General features: G+C 36.8%; 3 protein-coding genes across 5 annotated transcripts; 2 read left to right on the forward strand and 1 right to left on the reverse strand.

The window, feature by feature from the left end:
* The first annotated feature begins 751 nt into the window (after window positions 1–751).
* On the forward strand, window positions 752–7,479 carry LOC140779722 (NADP-dependent malic enzyme-like). The gene is made up of 20 exons (XM_073124957.1): window positions 752–911; window positions 1,134–1,402; window positions 1,894–2,014; window positions 2,110–2,184; window positions 2,692–2,843; window positions 2,923–3,028; window positions 3,108–3,173; window positions 3,340–3,435; window positions 3,530–3,601; window positions 3,704–3,787; window positions 3,894–3,992; window positions 4,912–4,959; window positions 5,146–5,199; window positions 5,298–5,396; window positions 5,900–5,989; window positions 6,079–6,156; window positions 6,269–6,343; window positions 6,461–6,551; window positions 6,921–7,049; window positions 7,120–7,479. Exons 1-20 carry the CDS (start codon window positions 882–884, stop codon window positions 7,206–7,208), a joined length of 1,923 nt encoding a protein of 640 aa, XP_072981058.1. The 5' UTR covers window positions 752–881; the 3' UTR covers window positions 7,209–7,479.
* A 598-nt stretch (window positions 7,480–8,077) lies between these two features.
* LOC140779723 (azadirone synthase LFS-like) lies at window positions 8,078–16,208 on the reverse strand. Of its 2 annotated transcripts, none has more exons than XM_073124959.1 (11): window positions 15,993–16,208; window positions 14,770–14,965; window positions 14,473–14,571; window positions 13,876–13,927; window positions 13,322–13,462; window positions 13,145–13,265; window positions 12,988–13,046; window positions 9,905–9,961; window positions 9,208–9,253; window positions 8,619–8,698; window positions 8,078–8,425 (listed from the first exon to the last, which is right to left on the reverse strand). In XM_073124959.1, the coding sequence occupies exons 1-11, from the start codon at window positions 16,071–16,073 to the stop codon at window positions 8,332–8,334; spliced, it is 1,026 nt and encodes a 341-aa protein (XP_072981060.1). In that variant the 5' UTR covers window positions 16,074–16,208; the 3' UTR covers window positions 8,078–8,331. The 2 variants fall into 2 exon arrangements, with proteins under 2 accessions (XP_072981060.1, XP_072981061.1); XM_073124960.1 differs by having other exon boundaries at window positions 13,145–13,245; window positions 13,341–13,462; window positions 15,993–16,204.
* Window positions 16,209–19,656: 3,448 nt separating this feature from the next.
* Window positions 19,657–24,088, forward strand: LOC140777459 (transcription factor MYBS3-like). Of its 2 annotated transcripts, XM_073121595.1 has the most exons (4): window positions 19,657–20,033; window positions 22,036–22,244; window positions 22,350–22,920; window positions 23,773–24,088. In XM_073121595.1, exons 1-3 carry the CDS (start codon window positions 19,727–19,729, stop codon window positions 22,881–22,883), a joined length of 1,050 nt encoding a protein of 349 aa, XP_072977696.1. In that variant the 5' UTR covers window positions 19,657–19,726; the 3' UTR covers window positions 22,884–22,920; window positions 23,773–24,088. The 2 variants fall into 2 exon arrangements, with proteins under 2 accessions (XP_072977696.1, XP_072977695.1); XM_073121594.1 differs by lacking the exon at window positions 23,773–24,088 and having other exon boundaries at window positions 19,658–20,033; window positions 22,350–23,129.
* The last annotated feature ends 664 nt before the right edge of the window (window positions 24,089–24,752 follow it).

The following is a 24,752-nucleotide window of genomic DNA, read 5'->3' on the forward strand; positions in this document are numbered from 1 at the left end:
ACAATTGAAATAAAAATGGATCAAATCATCACCCAATCAAAAAATTTCATCAAAATAATTTAGAAAAACTAACTCATAAGAAATAAAATAATTTTTTATTTATGTCGCTTTAACGCTTTACTGTTATATATCTAAAATTAAAACCTTATTTTAATGTAATGTAAAAGGATGCAGAATAAAATTATAGGGAGTTAAAAATAAATTCAAAGGGTAACAAAAATATAATTTTCCCGATTAAAAAAGAAAATCCACCGCGTTTCTAAGTTTGTGCTGCAAATGCCACCAATTGAAAGGGGGGAAAGCGAAAGTAGTAGTTGGAGGGGGGCAAAAACGTCACATTCGTCGATTAGAAAATGCGTGTGTGTAGAAGCTATCCGCCGCGTGCGCACGGCTCCCAACTGCAAAGCACGATCCGACATTGGGTACTCCGACGACCAAACCCAGCGACGCTGCACTTGGCCGCACAGCCAACTCCCTCCCCCCATCACGTCAGCCGTCCAAATCACGCACCACCGCTCAATCCAACGGTGCTAGTTACACCCCTACCTATAACAGACCCACCTGTCGTTAATTGCAGAAGGCGACGTGGCATACTATAGTTCACGCCAAGTTTTAAAGTTGTTTCCCTTCTCACTTGGTTGATGTGATGCTCAACCAAAGGGGATGCGAGGCGTTAAATTATTCCTGAGATCGGATGTCGCCGTGGGGTTTTTCTTGTATTTTATTCACCCTAAAACTGGGAAGCTTGGAACTCAATTTAAACCCACCCTCCTCGTCTTCCCTCTCCTCTCTTCTCTCTTTCTCCGTTCTTTGCTGGAAACACCGAGTTAGAGAGAGAAAGGAGACACCTCTCTCTCTCTCCTCTCTTTCTCTCTCTAGCCATGCTCTCGCTCAACGGAAGCGCCTCTCTGGTAAAGCTCCCCCTTCCCCTTCTAATAATTACCCAAGCTAGTATCTTGCAGCTGATCCCCGACCAAGGATGATCGCGATTCTGAAAGCTATCTGCCCGCATTTCTGTTTCTTTTCTTTAATTTTTGCAATTAATCTTGATCGAGACTAGTAACAGTTCCGATCGGATCGGAATAAATGGGGATTCGTCGTTGTCTGACCTTCCTTCCTTGCTTCGAGAACAGAGGTGGAAGGAGAGCTGCATCAGGAGTCTCGGTACCCCGCGGAGGAGAGCACCGGCGGCGGTAACCTTACCGGTGAGGGCGGCGGGTGTGCGCTGCCAGGCGAGCTCGAGGGCGATCGCGATGGAGTCGGCGGCGGCGACGCACGAGGATGAGCTGGAGGCCATGCTGGATCCGAAAAGCACAGTCTGCGGCGGCGTGGAGGACACGTACGGCGAGGACAGCGCCACGGAGGACCAGCAAGTGACTCCGTGGACCCTCTCCGTCGCCAGGTTGGATCTGGTCACATCTCACCTCCTTCGATCTCATCGCTTGCTTGCTTTATTTATTCTAATTTGATTTGCCATTTTTGTCGCTTCATTGATGTATGTAGTAGTTTGTGGCGTTCCAGATCTAGAATAGTTTTCTATATGTCGGCGGGCTCCTTGTAATGTGCGGTAGATCTTACCCTATTTTTTTCCCCGGCCATCTTAGAATGGAAGTAGTAGCCTATTTGTGTATGCTTGTGACGGATATATATTTTTTTTATTTGATATAATTCTCGTTATGTCACTATATTGACGTGCTCTTTGGCCATGTGAGGTCTTTATACTTGTTATATATATAGGTCGTGTGGGCTCTTTGGGATGTAGGTGGATCGGTCTTTGTCCTGACTCCCAGCCTCAATAATTTTTTTGATATAATTATGTTAATTATTGTCACTCTTCCTCAGAATCATTGAATTCGACAATGGTGATTGATATGATTTGTTATTGCTCAACAGCGGCTACACTTTGCTAAGGGATCCACATCACAACAAAGGGCTAGCATTCAGCGAGAAGGAGAGAGATGCACACTACTTGCGGGGCCTCTTGCCTCCAGCTGTAGTGAGTCAAGAGCTTCAGGTTCGTATTAATCCATGCTTTCAAGAGTTATACATTCTCTTATTGTAGTTTAGAACTTATGCTCATTTTCCTGCTTTCTCTTATTGGTTTCTCAGGTAAAGAAGCTCATGCACAATATTCGCCAATATAAGGTTCCCCTGCAGCGTTACATGGCAATGATGGACCTTCAGGTGATTCAGTCGTTTACTCTTTTTTGTATAGCAATATTTTATTTAGCACCCTGCATTAGTGATAGCTATTTCTAAACTGAGCCTTACATTTCCTTAAAATTGTCAACCTTTAGTTAGTCACCTACCAAGTAACTCAAAAATCCTAGGTCCATTTGATAAGAACCTAGCAATATGAATCCAACTTAAATCGGGTGATTAATCCATCCCGAGTTCCTTACCAAGCACTTGAACACTTATACGAACAAAGGGAAAATTAATTAGTAGTTGTTAGAAATAAAGAGAATGAAACATTCTCTTTTTGATCCATTTGTGTTAGGGTCTTTGCTTGGTTAAATTTGATCCAGCCATCCAGGGTGTTAGTTGAACATTTCTAGTGCTATGTGTGGTTGATCTGGGAATATTGCGAGGTAGTTTTCCTACCATAACATATTCAACAATACTGAGTATTGAATGAAATTTCATCTTTAGTTATAATGGGTGAGTCTTAACAATCATATGATTCTTCAGGAGATGAATCAGAGGCTTTTCTACAAACTTCTAATTGATAATGTCGAGGAGCTGCTTCCTGTTGTTTACACTCCCACAGTTGGTGAGGCTTGCCAAAAATATGGCAGCATTTTCAGACGTCCGCAGGGTCTATATATCAGTTTAAAAGAGAAGTGTGTTCTATGATTTGTTTCCTTGCTATTTACACAACCATTCTATGTCTTTTCCATGACTGACTGAACGGCATTGCAGGGGAAAGATTCTAGAGGTGCTCAAGAACTGGCCTGAGAAGAACATTCAAGTTATTGTGGTAACAGATGGTGAGCGCATTTTGGGTCTTGGAGATCTTGGATGCCAGGTTAATATCTACTTTGTTATTTTAATATAATCAGGTGATAAACTTTCTTTAGTAATGTAATGAAGTTTGAATGGTATAGGGGATGGGAATTCCTGTAGGCAAGCTCTCCCTTTATACTGCCCTTGGAGGACTTCGTCCTTCTGCTGTAAGTGCTTCATTCCTTAAGTTGCCCTGCAGTAATTAGCAGTATTTGCTCAGAAAATCTTGTTGCTTCTTTTGTCCACTGTAAATATGTGTTTGGAGTCTCTTCTGATTAGAATACTGTAGCTGGATGATATACTGTTCTATAATATTCTTCATGTTCGTTTCAGTGCTTGCCCATAACAATTGATGTGGGTACAAACAATGAGCAATTGCTGAATGATGACTTCTATATTGGGTTAAGGCAAAAGCGTGCTAGAGGGCAGGTAAAATATAACTTTGTACACATGCAGAATTGTAGATATTCTAGGACTTAAGTCTATAACTCTATACATAAATTGTTGAACTTATATGTTGTAGGAATATGCTGATCTCTTAGATGAGTTCATGTCTGCTGTTAAGCAGAATTATGGGGAGAAAGTCCTTATTCAGGTCAGTCAAAACACTGATTATCTGCGATCCTTAGTCACACAGGAAATCTAAATAAATATTCTTACTGTAAATAATTTTCACTAACTTTATTTTTTCTGACAGTTTGAAGACTTCGCTAATCATAATGCTTTCGATTTGCTTGCAAAATACAGCAAGTCCCATCTTGTCTTTAATGATGACATTCAGGTAAAAGTATTGTTTTTTTCTTGTTGCAACTCAGAATGGCATTTCATTGTTAATTTGTTAAATTCAATTAGTTCTGTTTCTTACAAATCAAATTTGAGAGCTGCAGGGAACAGCCTCTGTAGTCCTTGCTGGTCTGGTTGCATCACTGAAGTTGGTTGGTGGGACCTTAGCAGAGCATACTTACTTGTTCCTTGGTGCTGGTGAGGTTAGTCGGTTTGTGCTATTTTTTTCTTCATTCTTCTACATACTGCTTATTGTTCCATCCAACATTATAAATACAAAAACCTGTCTGGTCCAGCATTCTAAATATAAAACCTGTTCAGTTCCAATAGGAAATCTGCCATGCGCACTAAAATACCTGGTCTAAACTGTCTGTATGATGTGTGGAAAAGAATTAGCTGATCGAATGGAGTGTTCAAAAGTTGATTTCAAACCAACTGTTTGATTTAACCTGAATGCCACTGAATACTGTTATTTAACAAATATCCTAGTGTTGTGAAGGTTCGGGTCTGCAGACCAACTAGATGAAACAACTATGTTTTATTGAGTTTGGATCTTGAACCTACTTCATTAGTTGATACCCGTCAGTAGAACTTTCACTTTCCACTCTAGGATACCAACTTACTTCTAGAAAAAAGAGATGAACCTAGTAAATTTATCCCTCCTAGCAAACAGTAGATGTAGCATATAAAGACAAAATTATGAGAACAATTTTATACTTATATCTACGCTTTCTTAAATCTAATGTTTCCGACACATCTTGGAGTTTCTCTTGAACTTGATGACGAATTGATTCTTTTTTCCTCTCTTTCTTTCTTGTCTCTCTCTGGATTCCTGGACAACAATAGGATATGGGTGGATTCATTATGGTTCTGGTATTACTCATTGGCTTCACCAATTCAGCCAGCTGGCACCCATAGAATAGGCTGTCAGGCATTTTTATTCTTATGTAATTAAGTCAACGAGTGATTTACTCTTAAACAGCCAAGCTGATGACTTTTGATAGAAGTGTAGCATTGAACTCTTGATTAGTGTCCATTGTTAGAACTATTTTTGTTCCTGCTAAAATAGTCAATCCAGAATGACCTCTAAATTATCCCTCGAATTTTATGTGGTCTCTGCAGGCTGGAACTGGTATTGCAGAACTCATCGCCCTTGAGATGTCAAGACAGGTATTGGACCTTAATTCTCTATAGCATTTTCCTTCCAAAAGAAAAAGGAGAGCAAGAAAGAAATAATGTCGATCTTCTAGTTGCTTATTTCAGATTCCGAGTCGCATATGATACTAATATATTCACTTATTTACATATCACATATGTTTGTATATATATATTTTTATGGTTTGGTAAATTTTTCAGACAAATGCTCCAGTTGAAGAATGCCGTAAGAAGATTTGGCTTGTGGACTCTAAGGTAGAGACTCAAGGAGACATTGTACCACCTTTATGTCATGTCATTATGGATTTATCTTACTTTGTCTATCAACCTACAACACATTTCATCCTATGTAGGGACTGATTGTGAGCTCCAGGAAGGAATCCCTTCAACACTTCAAGAAACCTTGGGCACATGAGCATGGAACTATCAACAACCTCTTAGATGCTGTCCAGGTAAGGAAGTCTCAAACATGATCCTCCCATGTTACCTCCCTTTTCTCCTATATGAAGATATCCAGAACATCATTCAGCTGCTATATCCTAGGTTGCCTACTGGTGTTGATAATGGTCTAACAATATTTCTTGCTGTTAATGACAATTCTTTTGGTGTGATACAAGTTGGGTTGTATGGACAATGAGGCTAATACTCTGCCTATATCTGAGTTACATAACCCACTTCGGGGGCTACTGGAAGATTCATTCCTAGCAGTAATAGCCTTGTCCCTGTTAGAATACATGTAGTCCGTGCATCCAGAAAACATGGTCACTTGATCCTGTGACCGTCTTATAACAGGGCAATTCTACCTGCTGACTTGGGTAGAAGCAGGGACACTGTTAGTGGCAAATTGACCATATGTTTAAACTCTGTCATGTGACATAATTAAATTTTTTCTAATCTGCTTGCTTTCATGAGATTGCAAGGTACTTGGGTTCTTAATATATCTTGGTTCTTGTAGGCTATCAAGCCAACTGTGTTAATTGGAACTTCTGGAGTAGGAAAAACATTCACGCAAGATGTAGTCGAAGCCATGGCTTCATTTAACGAGGTGATGTATTGTAGTTACTATTCATACTTATCCTTTTCCATTCAGCTTCAGTTGGTACTTACCCTAAATTTTATGGACATGGATTACAGAAACCAATAATTCTTTCCCTTTCAAATCCAACATCGCAATCTGAATGTACTGCTGAGGAAGCATATAATTGGAGCAAGGTGAATCTTGCATTTTGGTTGCTCCTGTTTCTATTAAGAATTTTTTTTCCTTTTCTATAGTAGTCCACTTTTAATCCAGAAACACCTTTCTAAAGCCTCCATCTATTTATAGGGTCGTGCAATCTTCGCTAGTGGGAGTCCTTTTCATCCTGTTGAATATGATGGAAAAACTTTCGTGCCAGGCCAGGTTTGAACTTTCATCTGTCTCTGGAAGCAACTGTGAAGGTTATTTTTGTTGGAAAATAGTTAAGATGCCGAGACTGATTTTTTTTCCTTTTGCATCTTCGGTTCCTTGCTCTTTCAGGCAAACAATGCTTATATCTTCCCTGGACTTGGTCTTGGTCTGGTCATTTCTGGAGCCATTCGTGTGCATGATGACATGCTTCTTGCTGCCTGTAAGTAAATCTCAGAGCATCTGAATGTGTCCTGAATTCCGTATTCATATCACAACATGTTTAGTTAGAAGTTGCCTTTTGCTAATGTGAGGGCAGTGATACTGTAGGTCAGGCTCCTAGCATTATTTTGTCACTCTGACCCCTTATACAATGCTATTAGGCCTGTTTAGATCACTTCGCTGAATTTAATTTGTTTCCTCAAGTGCAAGTTGCACCGCAGTTCTGGAAAATTGTTCCATGATGTCACTCAAGAGTCTTGAAATTGGATTAGGATTAATGTTGGATAATATCACTCAGGAAATTCCTGACATGCTACGAAATGGGCAATAATTTAGTTACTCATCAACCCTTTCTCTTGAATTGAAACAGCGGAAGCTTTAGCAGAACAGGTCACACAGGAGAACTTCGATAAAGGACTGATCTACCCTCCTTTCAGTAATATCAGAAAGATTTCTGCTCACATTGCTGCAAACGTTGCTGCTAAAGCATATGAACTTGGTATGTGCCGTATTCACTCGTGCATTTTTCTCTTATGCCCCTCTTTAACTCATAATACCTCTCTTTGTAGGTTTGGCTACTCGTCTCCCTCGCCCTGAAAACTTGGTGGAATATGCAGAAAGCTGCATGTACACCCCCGCCTATCACAGTTATCGGTAAATGTAGGATCCATCAATTCTGCAGTCATAGTATTTTAGTTTGTTAGCTGTTTGTGGTCTTCCAGCATTGTTTGGCATGGTTCATACCAGTGTACTGCTGAGACATGATTTACCTCACATAAATAGCTTCTACTTATTATTTAAGTGTCATAAAGTCAACAGTCTTACATTTGTTTCTACAGAAGCAGGCATTCTGCTTATATTAAGAAGGTAAAATTATAATCACTGCCTTGTATTTTGATCTCTATGTTATCAGAAAATATATTTCGACCCCCCTTGGAGTAGCCTGAATTCGTAGCGCCTCTGTTTAAGTTTTATTTTTCGGACAATAGATTTCTGACCTATCGACTGACTGTGTGACAAATATTTAATATATGAAAGAATCAAAATGCCCATATAATTTGAACCAATCAGTCAGACTGGATCTTCTTTCTTTGTTGGAATCGGCAAGTAATATGAATCAAATCCCTATTTATTTATTTTTTGTTTGTAAACTCTGACACACCCCAAGAAGAGAAGCTAAAGGGTAAAAAGGTTAAAATTTTGACAATTTTGATGTATATTGTCTTTTACCCTTCGTTAGTCTTAAAAAAAAAAACCATCAGTTGCACATTAGTTGTCAGTCACAACTTGAGAGATGGTACAATGTACAGCTTACCGTTAAGAGAATTGTATGTCAATCAAAGCATCCATCTTTCCAACCTAAGGAAGATTTGTTGACCAAAGAGCTTGTTCTAAAAGTAGAGAAGCTCCAATGCTTTTCTTTTTCTTTGAGAGAGATGACATTCGAACGTAATATATATTTGGTATGAGCTCCAAAGAAAAATTATCTGCACATACTTCTGCATTGACCAATTCTGTGCTCTTAACTTGAACGAAAGTATCACAGTATTTATTTATATGCATGGTCTCTTAGCCATTGCTAGACTTGTGAGTTTTGACCCTCGGATACATGAGAATGAAATGATGTATCATTTAGATTCATCATCTCATTTGTTATCTGAACTACCTTTTATAATATAAAGCGAAGATCCCATAAGAATATACTTTACGAGGATCTTGGAGGAAGAAATGTCGTACCACGTTTGGAACTCTTTCCAATGGAAAGAAACTTGGCATCTCTTTTAGGTTTGATGATGCTCACCATAGGTACTCAGGTCAGCATGTGTCTCCTTGTATCGTTTGAACAAGTATGTTGCACAAGTTACAGGAGGAAACCTGATCAAAATGGTCGTCAGCAAATAGTAAATGCATATGATAACATGATATAGAGAAGTAAGCAGGGCAAACTCAAGTGAACCATCGATGTAAACAGAATGTGGGTGCACAATGCAAGTGAAATATAATTGGTCTGGGTTGTCTTTCACACCAATAATAAGGTTTCGGCTGAAAATATTCTAGTGAAACTTACTTTGGAGGGTTGGCTTCAGATTTGCAGGACGGCAAGCACTCTACTAGACACTCATGGCTTGGCTCCACAAAATATGCAATCTGCTCCAATAAGATAGACAAATGAATACATCACATTCAATCTTGTCCAGAAGTAAACACTAATATACTTGTGAAAGTTATACCAGAAGAGTTATTATAGGTAAGGTCTAAATGATCTCATTTGTAGTGCTAATTTCCATCATTTAAGTTATGCACGATCAATTTGTTATGCAGTAAATATTCATCATTTAAGTTCCGCAGAGAAATGGTTTTCAACTGTTACATTGATTTTTCTCCCTCTTTCCTAGATGATGTAGATTTATATAGGATTTGAGGGCAAAAGCAGATAATAATGCAGTCAGCAGAAATGACCAGCTGAGGCCTTGTGATAATACATGTTATACTGATCCAGGAATGCCAGATATAACCTCACATTGCAAAAAAGAAGGTGCTGAAATCAACTAAATTATCTGCTCAGCTGGAGTGATTCAGCAATAGGAACGAATATGAAGGCAACAAAACTGATTGGACTATTACAGAGATGATGTAGAAATTTTTTAAGAACTTACAGAATAGCGTTCTCGTCCATCCAAAACTACTCGATGCAAGGTTGACCTACAAATATAAAAGCAATCTTATAAACATTTTATGCATGATTTGATACAAATCTTTAAAAAAAATGCTAAAAGGAAATAAGCTAGATAACCGTTTCACTCATTTTCTGAAACTAGATGCAAATTAAATGGTTTTCCATGCAATGTTATATTCACATTTATTTTCTAGTCTTCTATTAATCGCAAGATGCTTGACAATTAGTCAGTGCGTCATTGGAAAAAACTTACAAAAAATCACTGATATGTTTAACAACAAATTATTGTAGAAGCCATAAATGAAAAAAGAAAACATTTACTGACTTCTCAAAAGAAGCTGACAAGTGACAAAGGCCCAATCACTAACATAAGTGACTTGGCATCCCATCGTATAATAACAACAGTTGTAGGTTCATATCTCACCTTAGACATTAAGGGTAGTTTATCCAATATTGTGGCCTATTTTTTAGGAGGGTTAACTTAATTACCCAACATATGCATCAAATTAAGTGTCCCTTTATCTAGCTATTAATTAGCTTATGAACCCATGATTTATTTAAAAAAGAAAAGAAGCTGACATAAGTATCTCAATAACAACCTGCAAACCTCAATGGAATGACAAACAACTTGTATCTGAAATCCAGTACAATACCACCCATTAAAGGAAGATGATTACCTGAAAATGCAATTGCTCCAACGCTCAAGCATATCGCCAAGATTGACAATGAATGCTCTGCAAGGCAGAGCAACAAGAAATTCAAACAACATGAATATACTTTCCAATAAAAATAGTTCAGACTTACAAGAGCTGTACGATGTACAAAAAGAAATTAAAAGAAGGATAATATTCATATGTATCCAAAAGGAAAGATAATATCATAAATTCACAATATGATAATACCCTTTAACAACCTGAAAGATTGATAGTAAAGAGCTGTACAATGTACAATATACATCCTATTACCGAACAAACCTCAAAATAATGAGCTCAAATGCATAAATTTCTACAACGTGCAGCAGGCATTGAAATCTTTGCACATTGCTTCTCTGTACATTCTTTCATCATTTTAAGGTCCAAATTATAGTGCCCAATTAAAAGGAAAAAGAAAACCATCTATTACATTTTAACATACCCTGCAGTTGAATGCCCGTCATACATCACCTTGCACAAACTCACAGAATTGAAGGTTGCCTTATTGATCCATGCTAAGCTTGTTTCATCCAATATAGGTATAGTATCGGACGACACTCAATATGTGTGGCTTGAGACCATTATATAAAATCAAAAAGATCTAAAATGATAAATCTAGCTTAATTTTGCTAAATTTATTATTTGTAGGAGTTATATTATATAAATCTATGAGTTATTTTATATAAATCTAGTATTTTGATGCTACATCTATGAAAAATACTTCAAAATATAGAAATCAAAGGAAAATTCTGATTTCCCCCAAATATTTAAAAAAATTCAAAATTGGGTCAATATCAGTGTAGAAACATATTAAACTCAATGGTAGAAACATATTAGACTCAATTATGGCCTGTGCCAATGAAGAATCACCACTAGATACGGACTTTAGGCCGTGTTGAACAAATTGTACTTACCCATTAAGGGTTAACCAAAGAGACCCAATAAAGATGCTTCAGGCCTTTCGCAGCCACTTTACTAAAAATAGAGATTGAGGTGAAATGATAGAGTGGAGAAAGCAAGGAGATTAAGGAGGAATGCAAGATTTCTTCTTCAAATCCCAACAAAAGAATTAACTTTTATTTCATTCTTTTAAGTATTTTCTTTGTTTTACACTTAAAAATTAATTTGGAGGATGCGAATGATAGATCTAGCTCAATATTATTAAAAATGACCCTTCACTTCCATTCATTCTTTTTCAAAACGTGTCCAATTTTATGATTTTGTGTAACGCTTATCTCTATATACACAATACTTGTTTATAGATAACAATGCCTGCTTATAGGTACACAATGTCTGATTGTAGGTAAGCAATATTGTTGGTACACAAGCAATCTTGCTTATAGGAATACAATGCCTATCTGTAGGTACACAATGTCTGCTTGTAGGTAGGAAATGCAGGTTTTTAGGTACAAAATGATAAGTTTTGCCATTTGGTCTTATCAAGGGTAAAATGGTAAATTTACTTTGGGCCTAAGCTCATCCCAAACTAGGATAAAAAATTCTAAAATAGGCTCTAAATCATATATTCAAACTAAAAATATGTAATAAGAGACTTTTTAGGGATATAAGACTAAAGAAATATTAGAGGTGTGGCATGCAATGTCAATGCATGCCACTAGCATACAAAGGAGTGCCAAGCCAGCATAACTCGTGTTGACCGACACATGTTGTGTCGACTGAGTATTGGCATGACAATTCTTGGTTAGATTAACTCCATATGAGTTGATTTGTATCCAAAATTTATAATTTTGAACTAAAATTTCAGCATAATTAAAAATTATTTGATAAGATTATTTTTTTTGTAAATTACTAAACTATTATCAATTAGTGAATGTGTTCAATCATATTATGTGTACGTATTCCTACTTGATTACTGATATATTTTGTACAAAGTAGATCATTGGCAACATTATTTAGAGATAAAAACTCTAATGCATGCTTTAATACGTATATAAAACTAAAAATATGCAAAGAGATATTAGAGGCGTGCCAATGACACACTGGCACGTTGGGCATGCTGCGACATGCCACTGGCATGACAATCCTTGCATGGAATCATGGTATTAGCTCTTATGATGTGAAAAAACTACCGATTGTCTATCTAGATAAGTGCACTCTAAGCTTCTGTTATTTACTTCTCATGTTTCCTTTAATTAAAAAAAAAAAAGAAATTCAAGAAGCAAATTCTGCGAAAGGAGGTGACATTCTGATTTATGTACTGGATATCTATTATAATATTATTCATAGAATTTGCATAACGCAAAACCATACATAATACAACTTCCAATTTTTGCTTTTCCCATTTTTTGTACTTGAACTATTACACATCTAATAGCATCAATCAAATGCAAAATGTTACAACTTCATTTGCAAAGATCAGTAATGATTATCCTAGGTGGTATATAAAAGATGGCCCTCCTGTTAAGATATCTTTTCCAGCTATAATATGGAAGAAGTATATACATGAGGTATATGTATCTAAGGACAACTTATGTAGCCTGACCAATGAGATAAGTGGCGTGAAACAAGATCCTTAATATGTTTTTTTCAAGTTCAATGCTTCTTTATTCATGCTCAATGGGGCCTAGCTCATTATTCAGTGAACTGCTTGTGCTCTTATTAATGACATCCTCTGCTTGTGTCCTAGATAACACAAGCAAAGACTGATGTGATTTTCCAACTTCTTTCTTTCATCTCCTTTTCTCTCCCATTACTTCTGCCATCCTTCAGAATACTCAGATTCCCATGAAAGGAAACAGTACATAAGGTCAACGAGTTAAACAATATAACAGAAGACAAATTGAGCAACAAGTGACCCATTATCAGTAGTATGAAGACAGCAGTGTAAATGGCTGCTGAAAATGACAGCATTAAAAATGTGACACAGTACATAAAATTGTTCCTCTTGGATAATTTTTCAATAGAGAAAAATAGTACGATAATATCAACAATATATTGTCAGATATTTGATCGATTAATATATGCTACAAATATTCTAGCACAATCAAAAATAGGAGAAGGAAATAGCTACGGACTAAGAAAAAGAAATGCATACTAAACAAACTCACCCTTTTAATGGTGCTATGTTTTCCCATACTTGAGTTTGGGCGCTTTTGTCTTTGCATATCTACGCCAAAAGAAGTAGGTATTGGGTTCATGAAAATACTCCACTATAGAGGAGGAAGTTTGACGTGTAATCAGTTTTTTTTTCTTTCAACTTCTTACTTGGAGGCCTGCAACATCATCAGTTGCTAGGAGAGTGATCAAGCCAAAATCAGAATGTGCCCCAGCTCCATACACTCCTTTTGCAGGATTTGAAACCTTACCTGATAAAAAGGGCAGAAATCTATGATAGTATTATAACAATCAATCTTTCTGAACATCAGAAGACAAAGGCATGACCTGTAACTTAGTCTTACACCTTCATAGTGTAGGAGCCTCAAAGTTGCAATGGGTTTCCCAAGCATTTCTGGCTTATCAAAGAAACTGACATCTAGGTTGAGCGCAAGAGCTATGATTCTAGAAACGGCCTGTGCTACCCTCCTGTAAACTTGTAAAAATTGAGGGAAGATAGAAAATTAAATGCCTATGCATACTTACTCTTAACTCAGTCAAACAACAAACAGTTACCCAAATATGTCACATTATACATCTGCACATTTTATTAGCCAATCTACATGATAAAGCCTAAGTAAATGTACCTAAAGATATAAGAAGAAACAAAGGAATGACTTTGTACATCAACTGTACACACATCAAGGTACTAGTTCTACTTGTTTCCACAGATACAAAAATTAGAGATGTTACACCCCCTCTGTCGCCTTAACCTTTCAATTAACTGAATGACAGCATAGACATTTCACATTTGTAACAGCGAGATGCATAATAAGGTTAAAGAAGAGTAGCAAAATAATTTTTATTTTCTTGATTAAGTGCAAAAGAACAAGACAACTTACAATGCCTCATTGTGATATTGCTCCATCACCTCCCTCCATCTGGGTAATAGATCTTAAAAGGCAAAAGCAAGATCAAATTATAAAGGACAAAGATACAAGTATGTCACACTCAGTGTATCATGCTTATGAAAGCAAATATCCAAACCAAATAGATATATATGCACAAAGCTTACTTTACTTTAATAAAACATGAATGAGAGAAGGCGGGGAGGAGCACTTTTCTGTGTCTTTTGGCAGATAACATTAGTCAACCCTCTAACTACACCTTAATGCAGTATGCACCAAGCAAGCAGGATCCTTCAACTTGAAATTTAGTGGGAAGAGAAAATATAAGCCGGAAAAATTAACATTCACAGTCCACTTTAAATAGATAAATAGCTGACTTATCCTAGGTTACAGGGTTAGAAATAAAATGACATCATATAGTCATAATCCAAAATTTGGAATTAAATACTAATAATTGAACATTAATATCAAATGTTAGTGAAAAAACATGACAATATAATTCACTACAATGATGTAAATAAAAGGTTTCTAACTTGCTTCAAATTTCATAATCTTGGAAAAGAGTATATCTGAAAGACTTGAGTAATTTACCTTTGGAAGGCCACTGATTTGGCCCATAAAATGGTTTATGTGCTTCTAGATCATCTTCAGGTAGCTCAATACCAATATAATATCCTTCCTTGTAGTCACCTAGGAACGAAATTATCTTCAAAACAGTGTAACATCATACATCAACCTAGGAAATAAAGCTAATGGAGATTACATAAATTATGAAGGAAATTCATAGTTCAGCAAGAGCTAATGCCAATGTGCATGCAAGTCAAATACAGAAATACAAAGTCTACTCTACAGCTGTGATTCATCATCAAGCATGTTTCAAAGACATACCATTGACTTGATTATCCGGATCAAGAATCTCATCATGAATAGGAGTATAGCCTCGATTTTTCTTATTCCTCAGAAGCTTCATCTTTTCATTTATAGGCAGATCAAAAAATTTCTTACTTTGGGCGAAAACCTCATCCATGAACTCCTGATTTATTCCATGATTAACCACATAAAAGAATCCTGAATCCAGACATGCCTGCAGCAGAATGAATAAAGAAAATGCATTTTAAAATAAAACCACAGAGCATAAACTTCTTTCACAGTAAGGGAGAAAAAAAAATGTAAGAAAGCTACAAGAATTTGACAATTGAGATCATAAAAAAGAATATAGGACTCAGTTACATAAAGAACGTGCAAAAACACTGCCTTCAATTAATTGCAATAAATAAAGAAATAAAAAAAAACATTATTGACTATTTGAATGATAACGTGTGAAATAGATTACATAGAGAACGTGTAAAAACACCTGCATATTCTTTGGATTTCTCCTAGATGAAATGAACAGAAATATATCCTACAGGCACTATATAATATCGTTGGTCATATTCAAATTAAGACCTGAAACTTCAGACCCCTCAAATTAGCCATCTCGGCTAAAGAGAGACAACATAAGTAAATAGGACAAAGAAGAGAACTAAGGTTCTCTGATACCTTAATCCCATCTTATCATCGTTCATATAAGTTTCCGCCCCTCTTGGCTTTTACTCTTTTTTTCTTTCTCTCAAATGTAGTAACTTCTGAGTTCTGAGAGCTGCATAACCTTCTAGTTTATCTTTGTAGGTACATGAAGCCTCCAACATGTAACCAACTAACTAGCATATTGACGTAAACCACTGTCATTCTATCTATCAATATATTTTTCGTAATTAACTTACTAACCATTCAAACTCTAATACTCAACAGTTTATAATTCTATTCAAAACATAAACAACTACATGCCAATTTTTAACCAAGACCACATAATACAAGTAGAACTTGAGATTCAATAATTAAAATCAAACGAACATGATGAAACTCATCATTATTCGATTTCCCAACAGCAAGAGAGCAACACAACTCTTCCAATAAACAGGAATAAAGAAAAGGAAAAAAAAAACGATATTATAACCACGAGCGGGAACAGGATTCATTCGAACAAATCAAATAAGAGAACGAACGAAGAGACGAACTCGAATTAGTTAGAAATAAAGAGACAAAAATAGAGGGATCGGAAGAGGAGGGACCTGCTTGAGAACCGCAACCGATTTGCCGATGTCGGGGTCGGCGAGATCGATGCAATTTAGCGTAGTGCTCGAATTCGTCATCTCTCTCTCTCTCTCTCTCTCTCTCTCGTTCGCTTATTTGTGTATCCGATATAAGGCGGTGGCCAGGAGTGACGAGAAATTTCATTTCAGGAAGGGAGATCTAAAAACCTATTTTTATTCTTAAAATATGTTTATTTTTCAGGTTCTTCCGGTTGTCATCCAAACTTCGATGGTTCTAAATACAAGGATAAGTTGATATTTATATATATACACCTCTATAGTTGATATTTATGTATATACCCCTTAGAACACTACATCTTTAGACCTTTTAAAGGATATCAATAAGAATTAACTAACACTTAAATTTCCATCCAGTTAATAGAAGAAGGAAAAAAGAAAAAAAAAATACTCTTACAATCTTTCGCACATATTACTCTTAATCAAGTGTATCTTTAGGTCAATGGATGCCTATTTAGATAGATAGTAGATTTAACTGAAGTATCTAACTATCGCTAGAAATAAAATAAATAAAATATAACGTGTAATTTATAAAAATATTTTTTTATGTAAAAATTAATAAATATTTTAAAAAGAGATGATATTTTAATTATTTAGTATTTCATTGGTAATATGATAGTTTAAAGAATGCGACGATAATAATGAAAGTGAAAGTTTTATTAAATTCTTTTTTTTTAATATAATGATGGTAGGAATAATGGCAAGTCTAATTTATCCTACATATCTATGTTGCAATATAACCCATTATTATCTTTACTAATTGCATTACCCTAAGTCACTAACTTCTTACTATCATATGGATCAGCTGATGATAAACAATTATGACTTAATAGAATATTCTCCTAGATATCATTATTAAGGCAGGCAGGGGGTGCTTGTCACCTGTCTCTCCAAAACGTTGAAAAGTAAAAGAGATTTGCTCGTTTACAAAACTATTTGCACACTAACACCACCTTCCTTCCTGATGAAGTATACTTGTGAGAAACCACCTCTGTGTGGGCTTTTGTCGATTTAAGGGAAGTCTTCGTCGTGCGTCCATCAAATTAAAGTTGATTTAACTAATATACTATGTAATATATAAACATTATGAGTAGATTCTTTTTTATATTTTTTAATAGTAGACCGACATAGATACATCATTTGTACCAAATGCCAATGTCACCTCATTTTTCTTTTCGTTTATCCTAAGCTAAGCATATGGATGGTGACGGTCAACGGGGGAAATTTATTATCTTTCTATAATTTTAAAGTAAAACATCAAATTATAAGAAGTCCGGGATGGTCGGACTTTTCGCTTCTCCTCTCTCCCGTAAGAAATCCCTCTTGTGCATAGTCGTCATCGACTTTTTTTTTTCCTCTCATTGTGTGGTTTTTCTTCTCTGTCTCATTCATCTCTTCTTTCTCATCTTTTTATAATTTGTTCTTATGTTGCCGATGAAGTCCAACAACGAGTGGATGCCTTCATTTCTTCCTTTTATCCTTTTCTTCAGTTTTCTACTCTTTTGTGCTGCCGCATCCTGCTATTGCTATCATACATTGTCGTCGGTGTTACTGTATCACTGTCATTGCTGCTACTCTTCCCTTCTATCGGATATAAGAGGTTGATCTTTTTCTCCCCTCATTTCTCTCTATTTGTCGTGATTGACCTACCTTGCACAGCTTACGCTTTTGCCGGAGTGATTTGACTGCTGGATACGAATTGGAGAGGGCGCTCTTGACGTTCTACTCATAGGCCTTATTGAGGTAGTTGGGATTATAGCGGTGAAAGCCAATATATGTGGGTGGTGCGAGGGCGGGTTGGATTTAGTTATGAAGAGGCTTATTGGATATTTTTTTTTTTGGCCAATGCCACATTGAGCTGCATATTGTTAGATTTCTAGCTTGGATTGTAGCGTTATACTATTTTTCGAAACTTTGGAGAGAGTATTTATTTTTTCTTTATTATTTTGTTGTAGAGTTGTGAGATTGCGTTTTTAATTGTCGCATTGTGATGGAATCATAAACTCACTTTTTAACTTTTTACTCTTGTGAATTAGCTAGGGCCGTACTCTTTTGTTGTATATCATTATTTGTCCTCGAACTTGATATTTTATTTTTCTTATTATGCTGTCTATTATTGCAACTAAGCAGATATTTTGTGTTAAATAACCATCATGCTATGCCCCCTCTTAATTTGTGTACCAAACTATTATTAGTGCATTAATCAATCTTTATGCCCATGAGCTTTTCCTAAATAAAAATATAATCAAAATACTAAATGCATTTTTGAGACTGCACAAAAATTTTCTATCAAATATCAATCTCAATGGACTACATGGCCTAACTACTACTACAGTGGTCGCCTATAACAGTACTTTTTTGATTGTTGTTGATACATTATGAACTTGTGGCTAATAATAAAAATATAATACAAAAGAATCAACTCTTCGAAAGAAAAAATCACAATAGGCCCAAACTAGTAAATATTAATTAAAAAAAAATTCAACTAAAATTAAACTAATGACTTTTCGTTCTAAATCAGTAGGAGGGAGTCACTAAGTTATAGTGACACTATATTCTTTTTTTTATATTTAATTAATAGATGATAAGTTTATAGACTAATTATAAATTAGATAAAAAGATTTTCTCTCCCAATAAATAGATTCAACAACTGAGTTAATTCTCCTTAAAAATAAATCATAACGAATTCAAATCATATAATTATATAACATTTAAAAAAAAGGAGAGTAAAATGAGCTGTATTCAGCTAACATTTTAATAAATATTAACTTTAATGTCAACAGGGAATTGAACCCACCATCTCTATGAGAGGGGGCTTGAATTCTGTACATCTCAAGGTTTTGAGCAGTATGATGTGTCTTCGAACTAAATGCTGCCAAATACCGACTGCAATGACTTCCAGCATACCAGGCTGCAGACAATCAACTTCCCACTAAAAAATCCACTCAGGGCCTGAGTCAGGGGCAGCCGTTTCCATTCGCCAAACTCCTTTACCCACCTAATCCACGTGGTTCACAACGACGTGTGTCGATTAGCTACTTAAACGTGTACTCGGTTCACTGCTCAAGAATTTTCTTAGCCAACCAAACCCAGTTTTCGAGAAAATCCAACGACATATTAATGTTCTTATCCAGATTCCGGAGGATAGCATATCAGCACCAACCCACATCTATAAATGTTTTGAGGGAAAGGGGGGCATTTAGGTAATCTTGATGTTCTACAACTACATGCAAAAGCTGCCAGCATGGCTTTCCACGTGGACTCATCGCCACGAAGTAACGCCGTTACGGGCGCCTATGCCTCGTCTGCACCACGCTTTTCCGTTTCGAAGTTTAAAGGTAGACGATTGATTACATGCTACCCGGGTTGCAAAGATTTTCTGCGACCGATCTACTTGTCGTTCTGTAAATATACAGAGTATTTCGACCGTAGGAAATTCCTAAGGCCGAGAACGCATAACGTCTGCATCTTTTTCTTGTGTAACGCCGGACACAGCCAGGTCATCCTCGTAATTTGGTTGCGGGATGTAAATTTGAACAACGTCAAGGGCAAATATATAATTCAGGCATTTTAAGATTCGTAGCTTTTTTGTAATTAATTGTAAAAAGGTGTCGGATTGCTCTAACCTTGTTAATACATAGACCGCACAGCACAAGCATACACCCTCCGAGTTCTCTCCTTCCATATGTCGTCGCATGCTCGGGGGATGTGAGTACGGCGGCGGTGACGACGAGATGACGAGGCGGTGTTCGAACTGCAGCAACAACGGACACAACGCACGGACGTGTCCGGCGCGGGCGGGGGGAGTGAGACTGTTCGGTGTTCGGCTCACCGAGGGCGTGGGGCCCATGAAGAAGAGCGCAAGCATGAGTTGCCTCTCCTCTTCCTGCTCCGCCGGCGCCGCCGGAACCGGAGAATCCGGCGATGGAGAGGGAGGCTATGCCTCCGACGATCCCGCGCGTTCCTCCTGCTCGATGAATTGCCGCAATGAGCGGAAGAAAGGTCAGACATTTGTCACCTTTCCGTTCTCATTCTGCTTCAGTTTTTTTCTTTCTTTTTTTGCTTGAATTTCCTTTTCCTATTTCCGGGTAAAGTCGTTTCCTTTGATTTAACTCGTTGTTGGTATTGTTTGTGTGTCTTTGGTTTTTTGTGATATTCCTTCTGTTCAATTCCTCTATGAAGATTTTTGAGCTAAAATTTTGGATTTTTGTGCTAAAATAGTTTCCTTCTCTTTAATTCGTCGGTGGCATTATATGCCTGCCTCTATTTATTTTGCTTCCCCTGTATCGGTGTACTCTTTGAAGTTGATTTTTTTGCTTTCAAACTTGAGCGGCATTAAGATTCCGACCTCTTTTCGTATTTTGAATGGAAATTTCGGTGAGCAGTTTATTCACTCAAATCCGTTTTGTTAGCTGAATTCTAAGAAAAAAAATCCGAAACTTTTTCCCTTCATCTCGCAGTCATTTAATCGGTGGCGTTTTGCTTTAAAGACGTGCTGCCTAGTAAATAAAGATTTTGTTTCTACCCATTCGCATTTGTTATCTTTTATTACTACCAATTAATTTTTTTTTAAAATATAGAAATTAGCCCTTCCGTGCCGGATATTTGAGTCATATATTAATAATTAGCTAAAACCTTAGAGGATATCCCTTCATACTATGCTATCCAGAGCGTTTACTTCTTAAATTTTATATGCATTTCTACGTGAAAGCAATGGGTGATGATACATACTGCCCTTAAAATATGGTAGTGCTTTTGATTGTTTCATGTTGAGCTGATCAACTTAGTAAGTTGCTAAAAGTTTGTCAGTCGACGGCAAAATGGCAATCAATGGGGCATCATATGCTTCCAATTGATATATGTTTGTTAATATGGTGCAATAACAGGCGTGACATTTTGTAGCTGAATTGCTTATGTAGGTAAGCGTTATCTTGCTGGTCCATTTTTTATTTTTGGATTTCTTTTTTACATATAACCTCTGCAGCGTTAGTTGTCGATTAGCCCACACTATATTCGTATTTGCATACCACTCCCTAAATCATTTGCCTTGCAAATATACCTCAGATCAATTATCTGAGGATAAGTTCTCATGTTTGCACCTAGAGAATGACACTATATGACAATGTTAATGAATGAACAACTGAATGGAGGAGAAATGCTCCCTTGGATTTTGTTCCAGGAGTGATCAATGGCTCCAATTTGTTTCACTTGTTTTACAAAGTTGGAAGTAAATTGTCCATAATTTTCAAGTTCCAACTGCAAGTGCACCAGTGTTAGCTATGGAGGAAATGCGACTGGACATGAACACAGGTTCTGAAAAATGTTAAAAGACATTATTGTAGACTAAGTAGTTGAGGTTGGATGCAACTTAGCTTCCTTGAAACAAGGGCCACCTGTGAATTCTTGTTTGCTTGTTTTTGTGTCTTGATTTCTTTTGTTTGTTTCTGAAATTTTTTTCCCTGCTGTCCATGTAATAGGTCCCACTTAATTATTGTTTGTTTCCCTTATTTATCTTCCCCCAATTAATTCGTCATTCTCTACAGTATTGATAGAAGCATTTGGTACGTCCAGATTGTGTGAATTATCAGGATCAGACGATGACATTAATTTGATAAAAATCGAAATATTTCCATCATGAAATCAGATTTATGTGAACATTGGAAACCATTGCTATCCCTCCTAGTTGTTAGTCTATGCAAAGTGTTAAGATCTGATGATAACACTAAGTTTTAGTTAACTTAATGATTACTTCATGTTGAATCAATTGCTTGCATAGTAGAAACTTTGTTCTTCATCTTTCCGAAGATGCTTTGTTTTGAAAACCTGGGGAGGTCCATCTTCAAGAGTTTTGGATATTTTTAGCGTACCATACTATCATATAGCAATCTAGAGGGTGATAACTGTTCTACATCCATTTTTGTTAGAGTAAGAGGGTATGCATGTTTGCATGATAGCCATGTTAATATGTAACTGGTGAACACTTTTGTTTCTTTCGTAACTCCAGGCACTCCATGGACTGAAGAAGAACACCGAATGTTTTTACTGGGTCTGCAGAAGCTGGGAAAAGGCGACTGGCGCGGGATAGCTCGAAATTTTGTCGTGTCAAGGACATCAACTCAGGTTGCCAGCCATGCCCAGAAGTACTTCATTCGACAGACAAGTGCAGTTAGGCGGAAGAGGCGGTCAAGCTTGTTCGACATGGCCCCTGAAATGGTATGATTCCTTGGCTTCTACTTTCTCATTCATATAGCCTTTCCTCTTGCTTTGATAAACTAACTATGCCTCCATTGTTCTATTGCTCTTTCTTGCATTTCACAGCCAATGTGCCATATTCCGGTTCTCGAAGAACAGTTCTTGCTCAACTCTCCTCCTAGCATGGCCAAAAGTTCATATCAGTTGCCATCGTTACATCTTAGTCAAGATAAAGGATCTGGGTTTGCTCCGTCTCCACCAGGTAACCATCCTCTAGTACAAAACGAAAACATCCCATATAACAATAAACCGGTGCAGATGGTGCCAGCTGCGTTCTGCCCTGCCTTCGTTCCAGTTCCGTTACATTTCTGGCCTCCAAATCTTGCTACTCCTGCAAAAGAAAAGGAGACGGAGGAGACTAATCATGAGATCCTAAAGCCAATTCCGGTCATCCTGAAGGAGCCTGGTGATGTAGATCAAGTCGTGGGTATGTCGAACCTCCGAATAGGTGAGTGTGCTTCCAGCTGCATGAAGCCATCAGCTCTTTCCCTTAAACTTCTTGGTTCCGCCACTTCCAGGCAGTCAGCCTTTCACCAGAATCCATCAGCAACCAGGTCAGATCTGAGCAAGAGTAACAGCAATGCAATCCATGCAGTATGAGCAAACGTATAGTGGCTTTCGAGGGGCTCGTTCCTCAGTATGTACTTTTTCCTCAGATCTCACTCCCTTTTTAATACTTGTAAGCCTTCAAAAAGTCATTTTAGTAGCCTTTGCAAGCTTTAGATGTGATGTAATAATAATTCGTGTTGTATTTTATGTTCTTTCCTAACAGTTAAACTGGAGACTGTCAAATAATTAATCTCTCTTCCTATTGTTTAATGGCTCAAAACTGCTATGCTATGATACAAGTTAATCGTCATGCTTAAGCTGCTTCTTATACAGCAGAAATCACACGTGCTTTTGTGAAACCTTTGGTCATTAGAATTAAGTTTTTATTTAAAACATAATTGCCACTAAAATTTTCAAATCTGAAATATTATAATTGCACCTAAAATCTTTTGACTCTTTCATACCATTATGGTTTGTTTTTTATCCTAACAGTTATTGTTAAGGTAGATAAGTACATTTAAATGATCAAAGTATAATTCTTTTTTGAAGATTAAAGCATAAATATTTATTAACAATTTTTATCTTGTATACAAAAGATATATTTTCTTGTACTATGATATTAGGTAAAAAGTATTAGATATCTTTTGAAATATTTAAAATAATCTAATGCTAGTTTTAACCATGATTAGTTAAATTTAACTAACTAAATAACATTTTTGAGAGAGCACAAATATCTCTATGGCCATTATGATATTTAGAAAGTTTTAGTGGCAATCATGTAAAAATGTCAAGAATAAAGTGCACAAAGTTACTTTTGTGACATATTCTAGAGACATCAATAGAAACAACCGTACCCCACCACCAATACACCCTCCATTCTCATCTGCCGATCAAAGCCAAACCACCTACTGACTCGAGTTACCTGTTTGCTATTTATTAGTGAAGCTTGTGGCTGGCATTAAGAGGACACATGCACTTTCCAGACTAGAGAAGAAGAGCAACACTAGCTCCCATGATCCCGATTCTATTCGCCATGGGGTTCTTGCTGTGCCCCTTCGTCCTCCTCGTCCCCCCAAGCAGGAATCTCCCCCTCTTCCTCCTCGAGCTTCGCAGCCTCCTCACCTCCGCCCACCGCCGCCTCCAGGTGGAGATTGCATATCTTCGGACTCGTCCACAAGCTTTCTTTTGATTTTGACTAATGCTACCTTTGCTTTCGTTTGAGATCTCCACTCTTGTAGTAGCCATATAGCATGAGACTTTTTTCTTTAACGTAAAAGAGTATGTCATGATACTTTTACTATGCTAGTAACAGTGATAGTGATACAATTTCAGACCAACGGTATTATTATTACGGTGGGATTAACGAATATTTTTCTGCAAGGTTTAGACCACCGTTTACATGAATTAAAGAAACACCATTGACGACGATCTAATAACGTGTCGGAGAGCATTTTGAAGTATAGGTCACAAATTGCAGTGCTATAAATTTTCTAATATAGACAACAAACTGAAATAATCTAGAACACCAGAGAACCTGGTAGAAACACAAGCTGCAAACATTGTAGTTGGTTCACGTTACAAGCTAATTATAAGCTGAAAAAAGAACCAAACGACTACACTTATCTTAAAACATGTCAACCAAGAAGCACTACAATGGAAAAGGGTTGGCAAATTCTGGCAACTTGAGGTTTGATTTTGAAGAGACAGATGAAAATGATCCTGATAGATGTCGAAACTACATATATGGAGATAAAGCACCAAGGAAACGAGACTTGCTAAAGATAACATCATCTTAAAAAAATAGATAAAGATTAGGCAATATAAACCTGCAAGCCTTTTAACCTAGATATAGATTCTAGAATGTAAGAACTGGAAAAAAAGATAGGAATAATATGGATGATTCTATCATCACAAAGGCAG

Source organism: Typha angustifolia, chromosome 15 (genome assembly GCF_048772165.1).
Source record: "Typha angustifolia cultivar Huaian chromosome 15, ASM4877216v1, whole genome shotgun sequence".
Lineage (NCBI taxonomy): Eukaryota > Viridiplantae > Streptophyta > Magnoliopsida > Poales > Typhaceae > Typha > Typha angustifolia.

Excerpts from the sequence above, each read along its gene's own strand:
- LOC140779722 (XM_073124957.1), top strand. The coding sequence starts at position 882 with ATGCTCTCGCTCAACGGAAGCGCCTCTCTG. Across the intron at positions 1,403-1,893 it reads TGGACCCTCTCCGTCGCCAG|CGGCTACACTTTGCTAAGGG; the intron begins GTTGGATCTGGT and ends ATTGCTCAACAG. Across the intron at positions 3,174-3,339 it reads GAGGACTTCGTCCTTCTGCT|TGCTTGCCCATAACAATTGA; the intron begins GTAAGTGCTTCA and ends TGTTCGTTTCAG.
- LOC140779723 (XM_073124959.1), bottom strand. The coding sequence starts at position 16,073 with ATGACGAATTCGAGCACTACGCTAAATTGCATCGATCTCGCCGACCCC. Across the intron at positions 13,047-13,144 it reads ATGATGTTGCAGGCCTCCAA|ATATGCAAAGACAAAAGCGC; the intron begins GTAAGAAGTTGA and ends CTTTTGGCGTAG. Across the intron at positions 9,254-9,904 it reads TGGAGCAATTGCATTTTCAG|GTCAACCTTGCATCGAGTAG; the intron begins GTAATCATCTTC and ends TTATATTTGTAG.
- LOC140777459 (XM_073121595.1), top strand. The coding sequence starts at position 19,727 with ATGCTCGGGGGATGTGAGTACGGCGGCGGTGACGACGAGATGACGAGG. Across the intron at positions 20,034-22,035 it reads CCGCAATGAGCGGAAGAAAG|GCACTCCATGGACTGAAGAA; the intron begins GTCAGACATTTG and ends TCGTAACTCCAG. Across the intron at positions 22,245-22,349 it reads TCGACATGGCCCCTGAAATG|CCAATGTGCCATATTCCGGT; the intron begins GTATGATTCCTT and ends TGCATTTCACAG.